General features: G+C 45.8%; 1 protein-coding gene across 2 annotated transcripts in view; it reads right to left on the reverse strand.

Annotated features, from left to right (window-relative positions):
- The window catches only part of elovl2 (ELOVL fatty acid elongase 2), a 307754-nt gene that overhangs the window by 41450 nt on the left and 253354 nt on the right, over positions 1-12950 (reverse strand). For both annotated transcript variants that reach the window (XM_085988799.1, XM_085988800.1), the window contains exon 5: positions 7364-7535. In XM_085988799.1, the coding sequence (XP_085844925.1) occupies positions 7364-7535 (172 nt within the window). The remainder of the gene's footprint in view (positions 1-7363; positions 7536-12950) is intronic.

A 12950-nucleotide genomic window follows, 5' to 3' on the forward strand; every position in this document is an offset into this window, starting at 1 on the left:
TCCAAGGAGGGTTGAAAGATTGTGACCAGAGCCGCCATTATTTCCACCCTTACTTCCCTCAGCTACCTAGAGATACGGTGCTTTTGAAAGAAGGTGGACAGTACCTGAAGTGAGAAAACCTTCTGGACTAGCGCAGGGAGAAAACTGATAGAAGGTTTGGCTTGGTGGGAAAGGGGAAGGGGGAAGCAGCAGAATGAATGGTCTCAACCTTAGTTCAAAGAAGTCCATGATCTCCTGCACTTGTAGTTGGAGGAGAGGGTGGAAGAGGCAAGGGTGAAGGGTTTAAGCAGGCAATTAGTAGTGAAGCAAAGAAGACAGGAGTTTCTGAAGCAGTCGGTGTTTTTGGCAGAGGAGGTTAAGGCCTGATAGTTTTGATATGATCCAGCAAATCTGGGGATGAATGGCTAAACCAGTTGTGTACCAGGTTCGCTCAAGTCTGCACCTCTTGGACTTTGGACATTCAGTCGGGGAAGCTTCAGTAAGGGACAAGGTGGTTCCATCTGTCATCCAAGTATGTCAAAGCCAGGCTGTCAATACAGCCATCCACAATAAGGTTGTGATTAGCAAGGGCCTTGTTCATCATTGAATGGACATTTTGGAGGGCAATTCGGAGAGGGACGGTGATTGACCACTGGCAGAGATAAAGGGCATCGTGGTTGGTAGGATGAGCAGAACTGGAAGGAGGTTTGCTCCAGCAGGTGTGCTAGTTGGAAGGTCGGCAAGAGAGGAGGATGGGGTAGTTGGGATTGCTGGTCGTAAGGAGGCAGCGATGGGTATCTCAATGGGCCTTCAGACAATTCTAAGAGAGCCACATAGTGTAGTTATTGGCTTATTCAGACATTAGTGCCTGAAATGGTGGCCGGAGAGTAGGAAGGCATATGAGCAGTGATGGTTTGGGGTAAGGATTAGGGTGGGCTAAGTATCCAAGAGGGAAAAAATGAAAGGTGACATTCTTTTGTGACAGGAAGGGTAGAAGACAGGAGAGAAGGGCTTGAGAGGGGCCAAAAGAAAAAAGAGGTAGAAATAATAGGCTGCCAAAATGTGCCTGTGAATGAACCGAATTGAACACAGAAGGAACACTTTAAGTAGGTATGTACCAACATTCTCTCTAAGCTGCGCGTCCACGCAGCTTTTCCCATGTTAAATTTCGCACATGCATGAAATGAGTCGCGCAGATGCTTAAAGGGGTTGCGCACCCAAATTAAAATTAGGGGGAACATTGGTATGTACCTAATATCTGTGAATCAGCAACTCATTAAAGTCACAAATGCAACAATTGTACAGTTGTGCACTTCTGTGATTTTAATGATCTTCATCTCATCTTAGGCAGTCCCTCGGAACTGAGGATAACTTGCTTCCACATTAAGAATGAGTTCTCAGGTGACTGATGAGTCCAATACGGGACCGACAGTCTCTGTCACAGGTGGGGCAGACGGTGGTTGAAGGGGCGGGTGGGTGGGGTGCTTGGGTTGACGTGCACTCTTTGCGCTGCTTGTGCTTGGCTTCCGCTTGCTCCCAGCGAAGAGACTTTTCCCAGATGCTTTTCCTCCACTTTGTGAGGTCTTGGGCCAGGGATTCCCAGGTGTTGGTGGGGATGTTGCATTTTTTCAAGGAGGCTTTGAGGGTGTCCTTGAAGCGTTTCTTTTGCCCACCTGGGGCTCTCTTGCCGTGTCGGAGCTCCGAGTAGAGCGCTTGTTTTGGGAGTCTCGTATCAGGCATGAGGACGATGTGACCCATCCATCGGAGCTGATCGAGCGTGGTCAAAGCTTCGATGCTGGGGATGTTGGCCTGAGTGAGAACACTGACGTTTGTGACGCCTGTCCTGCCAATGGATTTGCAGGATCTTGCGGAGGCAGTGTTGGTGGTACCTCTCCAGTGCTTTGAGGTGCCTGCTGTACATGGTCCATGTCTCTGAGGCATATAGGAGGGCGGGTATCACTGCTGCTCTGTAGACCATGAGCTTGGTGCCAGGTTTGAGGTCCTGGTCTTCAAACACTCTCTTCCTCAGGCGACCGAAGGCTGCACTGGCACACTGAAGGCGGTGTTGGACTTCATCATCGACGTCTGTCCTTGTTGACAGTAGGCTCCTGAGGTATGGAAAGTGGTCCACGTTGTCTACGTTGTCCTGATGCTGACTATCCAAGTTTCTGCACGTCCATAGATATTGATCACTCAGTTTTGCTTTTGGGAAACTGAATCACCAGACCTGCAACCTCCTATTAATGGATAAACTGTACAAAAACAACTTAGCACTAATACTGATTTGCTTACTACCTCCTTCACAATGTCTCTCACCTCCATCCCTGCTTCACCCTCAATGTTTTCGTCACTTCCAGATTTGATTTCTTCAATGTCTTCCCTGCTGTCCTGACCTCCACAAACTAGAACTCATCCATAACTCTGCCTCCAGCACCTTGCACTGAATCCTGTTTGCCCAATACCCCTACCTTGTTGCTCCTCAACCACCAACCCCAGCCCACCCTCCTCCCCTCAGCACTGAATTTATAATCTTTGTTCTCATCTATAAGTCCCTACACATTCTTGTCCATCATGCATCAGTTCCCTCTTCCAGTCTCTGACTCTGCCTTTCTGAGCATTCCTCTATCGCCGCTCCATCATGTCCCTCCAGTCTCTGACTCTGCCTTTCTGAGCATTCCTCTATCGCCGCTCCATCATCAGCAGTAGAGCCTTCAGTCATTTTGGCTCTATTCTCTGGAACTTTCTCCCTAAATCAGCAGTCTCTCTATATCTCTTTTTTCACCTTTCCAAAACGTATTTCTTCAACCAAGATCTGGGTCACCAGGCACTATATAAATCCACGTCTTTCTTTCTTTCTATAACCAGTAATAACCAACGCACTGATCATATCCCCACTCTATAACCGGTATAAGCAGGGCACCGATCATACCTTCACTCTATAACCAGTACAAGTAATGCACTGATCATACCCTCACTCTATACCGGTGTCAGCAAGGCACCGATCATACATCCACTGTATAACCGGTATAAGCAGGGCAGGGTTCTTATCCACACTCTATAACAAGTAGAGGTATCAGTAGAACTCCCAAAATAACAGTGTAAACAGCCATTCACACAATTTTCTCTGGGGGTTTCGCTGATCTTCTGCCAAAGCTACAGATGGAGAGCAGGAGAACCTCACAGAAATTCTTCTACATAATGCTTTAAATCAAATAATGTCGTCAAAAATAAATTAAAATCTTTCAATGTGTGTAGATTTTTCCCCTCTTATTAATTGCCAATGTGACGTTTCCACAATGCTTAATTACACTGAAACCTCAATACTTGCTATGTGTTTTTATTTAAGTTGAATCCTTTACCTGTGGTACAACAGATTGCCACTCTGATGCTGTGCAACTTAATGGTAAACTGTAAACTTGAATCAACAGTTCCCAATCTTAGTCTTACGGTCAGAGTTGGAAAAGCAGGTGCTGAACAAAGGCCAGGCACAAGTCTGCAACAGGGGAGAAACAAAACTACTGCAGAAGTGAGCAGAGGTCACTCTTCTGCATCATCTACTGGCCAGCTCAACAGCCCCACATAGAATCATACTGCAGAATGTGCATCTGTGTAAGCAGCCCGCTGAGCACAATCAGGGACTGGCTGGAAAGAAAAAGAATAAGCAATGCTATATTGTCTCTACAGGCGGGCCATGAGTCAAATACTTCAACACTCTGTAAATACTGCATTATCATTTTTTTCAATAAATGCAACCTTTTAAAGATTTATACATCTCAAGCAAACAGCAAGTCACATACACTTAAAAATAGCACACTGACAGAGTCACACTCTACATGTCTATATGACTGCTTGAAGAGGCAATATTACTGAACCCACCATAACAATCACATTTACAAATATATATGCAGAGACTAAATTTTAAAAGAACTATCTGATCTCCTGTGGTGATGGTCACGAGAGTCAGTGGATGTGCTATTTTCTAGTGACTGGAGTGTTGTATCATGTAATACACAATATATTTCAATATATTTGATCTGATACATTGCTAACAGACAAAATATGTAAAGAAAGAAGAAAGACTTGCATTTATATAGTCCTTTTCACGACCTCAGGATGTCCCAAAGTGCTTTACAGCCAATGAAGTACTTTTGAAGTGTAGTCACTGCTGTAATGTAGGAAACGTGGCAGCCAATCTGCAAACAGCAAGCTCCCACAAACAGCAATGTGATAATGACCAGATAATCTGTTTTAGTGATGTTGCTTGAGGGATAAATATTGACCAGAGAGCAGACAGGGCCTCAGTTTAACAGCTTTCAAAAGACAGCACCTCCAACAGTGCAACACTCCCTCAGTACTGCACTGGAATGCCAGACTAGATTTTTTTGTGCTCATATCTCTGGATGGGACTTGAACCCACAACCTTTGAACCTTTGACGAGAATGCCGACACTGTAGCCCTTTCTATAATGTCTCTGCTTTCTCACTCTTCAATTTCTTTTCTTGTTTCCTTTCTGTCTTTCTTTGTGTTTCAGCCCTCTCTCCCCTCTATGGCTGATCCACACTATTGACATTGTGCTGTCTGTGTCTATCTGTTTGTGTCTCAGTTGTTTGCTCATTATTTTTGTCTCTTTCTGTAAATGTTACTTCTCTCTTCAGTATGCCACCAATACCTCTGAGTGGCTCTCAAACATGTGCCTTTACTAATGTTCTCAATATCTATCTCTTACCTTTAATAAGGCACGCTGCAAGATGGAAGGCTATCTGTACTAAGTTGGAGGTGGCAGATAGGGAAGAGAAAAAGAAAGTAAGAGTAGCGTCTGGAGAGCCTCAGCTGGTTGGGGTCTGGAACAAGTTGAGGGGATATCGCTGAGGCCTAGGGACAGTCAAAGAGGGGGCGAGTTTGGGGAATGCTGGGATTAGGTGAGGTGACCAGCTAATCCATCAAGCCTGCCCCACACAGTCATAATGCTTTAAGCATCATGATTCACAACAGCCATGTAATTTCCTGTAGGAAGTTACACAACACCAGGTTATAGTCCAACAGCTTTATTTGAAATCACAAGCTTTCGGAGCACTGCTCCTTCTTCAGGTGAAGTGGAGAAATGCATAAAGACACAGCTTATATAGTCAGAGAATCATGTCAGATGTTTACAGGTAACCTTTCCAACTGCCATTTATCACACCTCGGCAGAGAGATAATCACAGCAGTCAAAGGTGTGAATGGTGTCCAAACAGGTCAGTCAGGGAAACATTACATCAAAGAACAATGAGGTGGGGTCACAGGGGGTCAAATATTACAGATGCTGGGGTCTGTATGAAAAACAAAAAAACAGACAAGAAACATTTTTTTTGGCTGGAAATCACAGCAGGTCCGGCCGCATCTGTGTAGAGAGAACAAGCCAATGTCGACTCGAGTCTGGATGACCCTGCATCAGGTGGGGTTACATGTAGCGTGACATGAACCCAAGATCTCGGTTGAGGCCGTCCTCATGGGTGCGGAACTTGGCTATCAGTTTCTGCTCGACGATTTTGCGTTGTCGTGTGTCTCGAAGGCCACCTTGGAGAATGCTTACCCGAAGATCGGAGGCTGAATGTCCTTGACTGCTGAAGTGTTCCCCGACTGGGAGGGAACAGTCCTGCCTGGTGATTGTTGCGCGGTGTCCGTTCATCCGTTGTCGCAGTGTCTGCATGGTCTCGCCGATGTACCATGCTCCGGGGCATCCTTTCCTGCAACGTATGAGGTAGACAACGTTGGCCGAGTCACATGAGTATGTACCATGTACCTGGTGGGTGGTGTCATCACGTGTGATGATGGTATCTGTGTTGATGATCTGGCATGTCTCTGCAAGACATGCCAGATCATCAACACAGATACCATCATCACACGTGATGACACCACCCACCAGGTACATGGTACATACTCATGTGACTCGGCCAACGTTGTCTACCTCATACGTTGCAGGAAAGGATGCCCCGGAGCATGGTACATCGGCGAGACCATGCAGACACTGCGACAACGGATGAACGGACACCGCGCAACAATCACCAGGCAGGACTGTTCCCTCCCAGTCGGGGAACACTTCAGCAGTCAAGGACATTCAGCCTCCGATCTTCGGGTAAGCATTCTCCAAGGTGGCCTTCGAGACACACGACAACGCAAAATCGTCGAGCAGAAACTGATAGCCAAGTTCCGCACCCATGAGGACGGCCTCAACCGAGATCTTGGGTTCATGTCACGCTACATGTAACCCCACCTGATGCAGGGTCATCCAGACTCGATTCGACATTGGCTTGTTCTCTCTACACAGATGCGGCCGGACCTGCTGTGATTTCCAGCCAAAAAAAATGTTTCTTGTCTGTTTTTTTGTTTTTCATACAGACCCCAGCATCTGTAATATTTGACCCCCTGTGACCCCACCTCATTGTTCTTTGATGTAATGTTTCCCTGACTGACCTGTTTGGACACCATTCACACCTTTGACTGCTGTGATTATCTCTCTGCCGAGGTGTGATAAATGGCAGTTGGAAAGGTTACCTGTAAACATCTGACATGATTCTCTGACTATATAAGCTGTGTCTTTACGCATTTCTCCACTTCACCAGAAGAAGGAGCAGCGCTCCGAAAGCTTGTGATTTCAAATAAAGCTGTTGGACTATAACCTGGTGTTGTGTAACTTCCTACATTTGTCCACCCCAGTCCAACTCCGGCATCTCCACACCATGTAATTTCCTGGGAGAGGCAAAAGAACAGATTTAGAAATCCAAAACCAATTTCCGGCAAAAAAATTTGGACCAGTCAGGAACTGGTCCAGCTCTCTTTTGACAGTATGGAGCGAATCAGCACAAGCCGACAACATGTTCCATAGGTCTATTATCTGCTGGGTAAAGAAGAACCTCCAGGCATTTAAACTAGTTCTGCTCTTGCATAACACATGCATGACCCCTGCTTCTCCCTAAACTATCAAATTGAAATAATCCAGCAATATGAACACAGTCTCGATCCTTCATTATTTTAAAAGCCTCTATCAGCTATGTATTTCTAAAGTAAATAGAACCAGCTGTTGAAGCCTATCTCAGTAACTAATGTGTTTTAAGCTGGGTATCATTCTTGTGGCCCTCCTCTGAATCTTTCCAAAGCCTCTATATTATTCACCATGTGAGGGGACCAGAACCAACACACTGTGGCTGGAATTTCATGGAAAGTATCTGCTTAACTATGGTATATGAGGCAATTCGTGTGTAATTGATTGACCCCGAAATATCGCAACATGCAAATCCGTGCCGCTCCCGAGTTATTTCCGCCAAACTCCCCACTTTGCTCATTAACATAGCTCTGCCCTCCATGCAAATCGTTAGTTTGAACCTGTACCAGTAATACAACTTACTTTGACCACAAGGTATCCAGTTAAGAACGCACCACCAGATGTTGAACATTGTTGCATGGTGATATACATGAAGAAATGTAACTTGACTGTTCTTCTTCCGTAAGACAAAAAATATTGTGTCCATAAATTCAATTGCTTTAGAAAAGTAGTACCACCACAGCACCTTAGCCACCTGTAAAATGAATATGAACATACTTAGGACCAGCTGTGCCAAGATACACACACCAGTAATTATCTGAACAAAATGTTAATTTTACTAAGGTTTGATATGGTCAATTTTTTCACATGCTATTGCCAGCTGGTTAACCATAGCAATAATTAAAAGTCAGTGAAATGAGTCAGCTCAAATTAGAATCATAGGGAAACCAAAGATCATAGAATCATAGGGCTAGAAATTCGTGGTAGTCAAGAAATGGGCAGTGTTTAGACTAAAAATGGTTAAGTAGCGGCAGTTGAAAATCGTCTAGGCTGCACACAGTCCTGATTCTCATTTAAAATCTCAAGCTCATTGGCGTTTCACTGAAAAAATGCAAGTAATGATTGCCCCACAGGATTTTTTCACTACTTAAAGGGGAGGTTCATTGATGCTGCAGCACCTCATTCTCAGCATTGTTGGGTGTGCAGCTGCCTCAACAACCATAAGAAGAAGGACAAGGAGAAGAAGCACTTATTTACAAATCCTGATGGCAGATAGCTACCCCAGGGAGAGAGCCTGGAGGTTTTCCGGTGAGGCTTTGGAGGCATTGGTTTTTGCAGTGGAGAGAAGGCAGGCTGTCAACTGGCAGGAAGCCCTCACCACAAGTCTGCTGGACTATGTGGAGGGAGGTGGCACACGATGTCACGGGCAGCACTGTGGTCCCCAGGACCCACACCCAGTACAGGAAGAAGTTTAACGAGCTCACACAGGTGGTCAGGGTGAGTGAAGGCTTCAACAAATGCTACATATCACCATCTGCTCAGTGCACCACACCCCCAGCACTCACCCACCAATATTCTCTACCTAGCAACACTCACACTCATATCTCACACCTTGCACACAATGACAGCTATTCAACTATGGCAGGCACAAGTGTCATTAGTTATTAGAATTCATGTGATATGTGTGATATGTTTATAGATAAATGTATTAATTGTGTTTGAAATATTTTGTGGTCTCACTCATTTCACCTTTGTGCCCAGGAGGACGCTGTGATATGGCGCGAGACTGGGATTGTATGATGGGGACGTGATGAGCAACGGGGATCTGGGATTTCATTCATGTGAATCAGAGTCTGATGAGCCGGTCACGGACTTGTGTGGGAGCAGCGGCAGCTTAAAACTGGCGGTAGTGAACGAGGCCCGACCAGAGCATCGGACCTGTGTGGGAGCAGCAGCAGCTTAAAACCGGTGGCAGTGAACGAGGCCCGACCAGAGCATCGGACCTGTGTGGGAGCAGCGGCAGCTTAAAACCGGTGGCAGTGAACGAGGCCCGACCACAGCATCGGACCTGTGTGGGAGCAGCGGCAGCTTAAAACCGGCGGCAGTGAACGAGGCCCGACCACAGCATCAGACCTGTGTGGGAGCAGCAGCAGCTTAAAACCGGCGGCAGTGAACGAGGCCCGACCACAGCATCGGACCTGTGTGGGAGCAGCAGCAGCTTAAAACCGGTGGCAGTGAACGAGGCACGACCAGAGCATCGGACCTGTGTGGGAGCAGTGAGGAGCGGCGGAGCTTAAAACCGGCAGCGAGGCCCGACCAATTCAACAGTGGGGAGAGAGGTAAAAAGTAATCAAAGTGTGACGTCACCAGGAAGCAGGTAAATGATTGGTTGGTGAGTATTTCTCTCTTTTTTAAACTTTAACTCTGGTTTATAGTTATTAAGGTTTCTCTGGTGTAGCGGGGACTGTTGGTAAACCAGTTAACTGTAGTGTAATTAGTGGGATTGATTGATTTAATTTAAATTAAATTAATTAAAGGGTAAGTCATGGCAGGAGAGCCCGGCCCCATTGTATGCTCCTCCTGCAGTATGTGGGAACTCAGGGACACGTCCTGTGTCCCTGACAACTACATGTGCAGGAAGTGCATCCAGCTGCAGCTACTGACAGACCGCATTGTGGCACTGGAGCTGCGATTGAATGCATACTGGAGCATTCACGATGCTCAGGACATCGTGAATATCACATTTACGGAGTTGGACACACCGCAGGTAGAGGTTGGACAGGAAGAAAGGGAACGGGTGACCAACAGGCAGAGTACTAGGTGCAGGCAGGTAGTGCAGGGGTCCCCTGTGACCATCCCCCTCTCCAACAGATACACCACTTTGAGTACTGTTGGGAGGGATGGCTTATCAGAGGAAGGCAGCAGCAGCCAACTTCCTGGCAGCAGGGGTGGCTCTGCTGCACAGAATGGGAGGAAAAAGAGGGGTAGAGCTATAGTAATAGGGGATTCAATTGTAAGGGGAATAGATAGGCGTTTCTGTGGCCGCAAACGAGACTCCAGGATGGTGTGTTGCCTCCCTGGTGCAAGGGTCAAGGATGCCTCCGAGCGGCTGCAGAACATCTTGGAAGGGGAGGGTGAACAGACAGTTGTCGTGGTGCATATAGGCACCAATGATATAGGTAAAAAGCGGGATGAGGTCCTAAAAGCGGAATATAGGGAGTTAGGAGATAAATTAAAAAACAGGACCTCAAAGGTAGTAATCTCAGGATCGCTACCAGTGCCACGTGCTAGTCAGAGTAGAAATAGAAGGATACTTCAGATGAATACGTCGCTAGAGGAATGGTGCCAGGGGGAGGGATTCAAGTTCCTGGGACATTGGAACCAGTTCTGGGGGAGGTGGGACCAGTTCAAACCAGACGGTTTGCACCTGGGCAGGGCTGGAACCGATGTCCTAGGGGGAGTGTTTGATAGTGCTGTGGGGGAGGGTTTAAACTAAAATGGCAGGGGGTTGGGAACCTGAGCAGGGAGACAGAGGAAAGGGAAACAAGGATAACAGCAAAAGATAGGAAGGAGAAAAACAAAAGTGGCAGTCAGAGAAATCAACGGTTTAAATCAAACATGGCCACAGTAAATAATAATTCTAATAGGTCTAAGAGTGTTAAAAAAACAAGCCTGAAGACTTTGTGTCTTAATGCGAGGAGCATTTGTAATAAGGTGGATGAATTGGCTGCGCAAATAGAGGTAAACGAATATGATTTGGTTGGGATTACAGAAACGTGGCTCAAGGATGGCCAAGACTGGGAACTCAACATTCAGGGGTATTCGATATTCAGGAAAGATAGGCAAAAAGGAAAGGGAGGTGGGGTAGCATTACTGGTTAAAGGGATTAACACAATTGTAATGAAGGATATTAGCTCTGATGATGTGGAATCTGTATGGGTAGAATTGAGGAATACCAAGGGGAACAAAACGTTAGTGGGAGTGGTATATAGACCTCCAAACAGTAAGGCGGAGGTTGGGGATGGCATTAAAAGGGAAATTAAAGAAGCGTGCAATAAGGGCACAGCAGTCATCATGGGTGACTTTAATCTACATATAGATTGGGCCAACCAAATTAGTAACAATACTGTGGAGGAGGAATTCCTGGAGTGTTTATGGGATGGTTTCCTGGACCAATATGTCGAGGAACCAACCAGAGATCAGGCCATCTTAGACTGGGTATTATGTAATGAGAAAGGATTAATTAGCAATCTTGTTGTACGAGGCCCCTTGGGTCGGAGCAATCATAATATGATCGAATTCTTCATTAAGATGGAGAATGAAGTCGTTGAATCAGAGACTAGGGTCCTCAATTTAAATAAAGGAAACTACGATGGTCTGAGGAGCGAGTTGGGTAGGATTGATTGGGGAATGGCACTCAAAGGGTTGACGGTGGATAGGCAATGGCAAACATTCAAAGACCGAATGGATGAACTACAGAATTTGTTCATCCCAGTTTGGCATAAAAATAAAACAAAAAAGGTGACTCAACCGTGGCTAACAAGGGAAATTAGGGATAGCATAAGATCCAAAGAGAGGACATATAAATTGGCCAGAAAAAGCAATAATCCTGAGGATTGGGAGCAGTTTAGGATTCAACAAGGGAGGACAAAGGGATTAATTAAGAAAGGGAAAATAGAATATGAGAGTAAGCTTGCAGGGAACATAAAAACTGACTGTAAAAGCTTTTATAGATATGTGAAGAGAAAAAGATTGGTGAAGTCAAGCGTAGGTCCCTTGCAATCAGAATCAGGGGAATTTATAATGGGGAACAAAGAAATGGCAGACCAACTAAATACATATTTTGGTTCTGTCTTCAAAAAGGAGGACACAAATAACCTCCCAGAGATGCCGGGGAACATAGGGTCTGATGAAAGGGTGGAACTGAAAGGAATCAGTATTTGTAGGGAAATGGTGTTAGGAAAATTGATGGGACTGAAGGCTGATAAATCCCCAGGGCCTGATAATCTACATCCCAGGGTACTTAAGGAAGTGGCCCTAGAAATAGTAGATGCATTGCTGGTCATCTTCCAGAACTCGATAGACTCTGGAACAGTACCCATGGATTGGAGGGTAGCTAATGTTACCCCACTATTCAAAAAAGATGGTAGAGAAAAAGCGGGGAATTATAGACCGGTAAGCCTGACATCGGTAGTGGGGAAAATACTAGAGTCCATTATAAAAGATGTAATAGCAGAGCACTTGGAAAGCAGTGACAGGATCGGACAAAGTCAACATGGATTTACAAAAGGTAAATCATGCTTGACTAATCTACTGGAATTTTTTGAGGATGTAACTGGTAAAATAGATAAGGGAGAACCAGTGGATGTGGTGTATTTGGACTTTCAGAAGGCTTTCGATAAGGTCCCACATAAGAGATTAGCGTGCAAAATTAAGGCACATGGAATTGGGGGCAAGGTATTGACTTGGATAGAGAACTGGTTGGCGGACAGAAAGCAAAGAGTTGGAATAAACGGGTCGTTTTCCGAGTGGCAGGGAGTGACTAGTGGGATACCGCAAGGATCGGTCCTAGGACCCCAGCTGTTCACAATATATATTAATGATCTGGACGAGGGAATTGGATGTAATATCTCCAAATTGGCAGACGACACAAAGCTGGGTGGGAGGGTAAGCTGTGAGGAGGATATCGTGAAACCCCCGTACGATTTGGACAGGTTGGGTGATTGGGCAGAAACATGGCAAATGCACTACAATGTGGATAAATGTGAGGTTATCCACTTTGGTGACAAAAACAGGAAGGCAGATTATTATTTGAATGGCAATAGATTGGGAGAAGGGGAAGTGCAAAGAGACCTGGGTGTTCTTGTGCACCAGTCGCTGAAGGTAAGCATGCAGGTGCAGCAGGCGGTTAAGAAGGCAAATGGTATGTTGGCCTTCGTAGCAAGAGGGTTCGAGTACAGGAACAAGGATGTCTTGCTACAGTTGTACAGGGCCTTGGTGAGACCGCACCTTGAGTATTGTGTGCAGTTTTGGTCACCTTACCTGAGGAAGGATGTTCTTGCCATGGAAGGAGTGCAGCAAAGATTCACCAGGCTGATACCTGGGATGGCAGGAATGACGTATGAGGAGAGATTGTGTCGATTGGGCTTCTACTCACTGCAGTTTAGAA

Source organism: Somniosus microcephalus, chromosome 5 (genome assembly GCF_052327205.1).
Source record: "Somniosus microcephalus isolate GS21.2 chromosome 5, FLI_Smic_1.0, whole genome shotgun sequence".
Taxonomy (NCBI): Eukaryota; Metazoa; Chordata; class Chondrichthyes; order Squaliformes; family Somniosidae; genus Somniosus; species Somniosus microcephalus.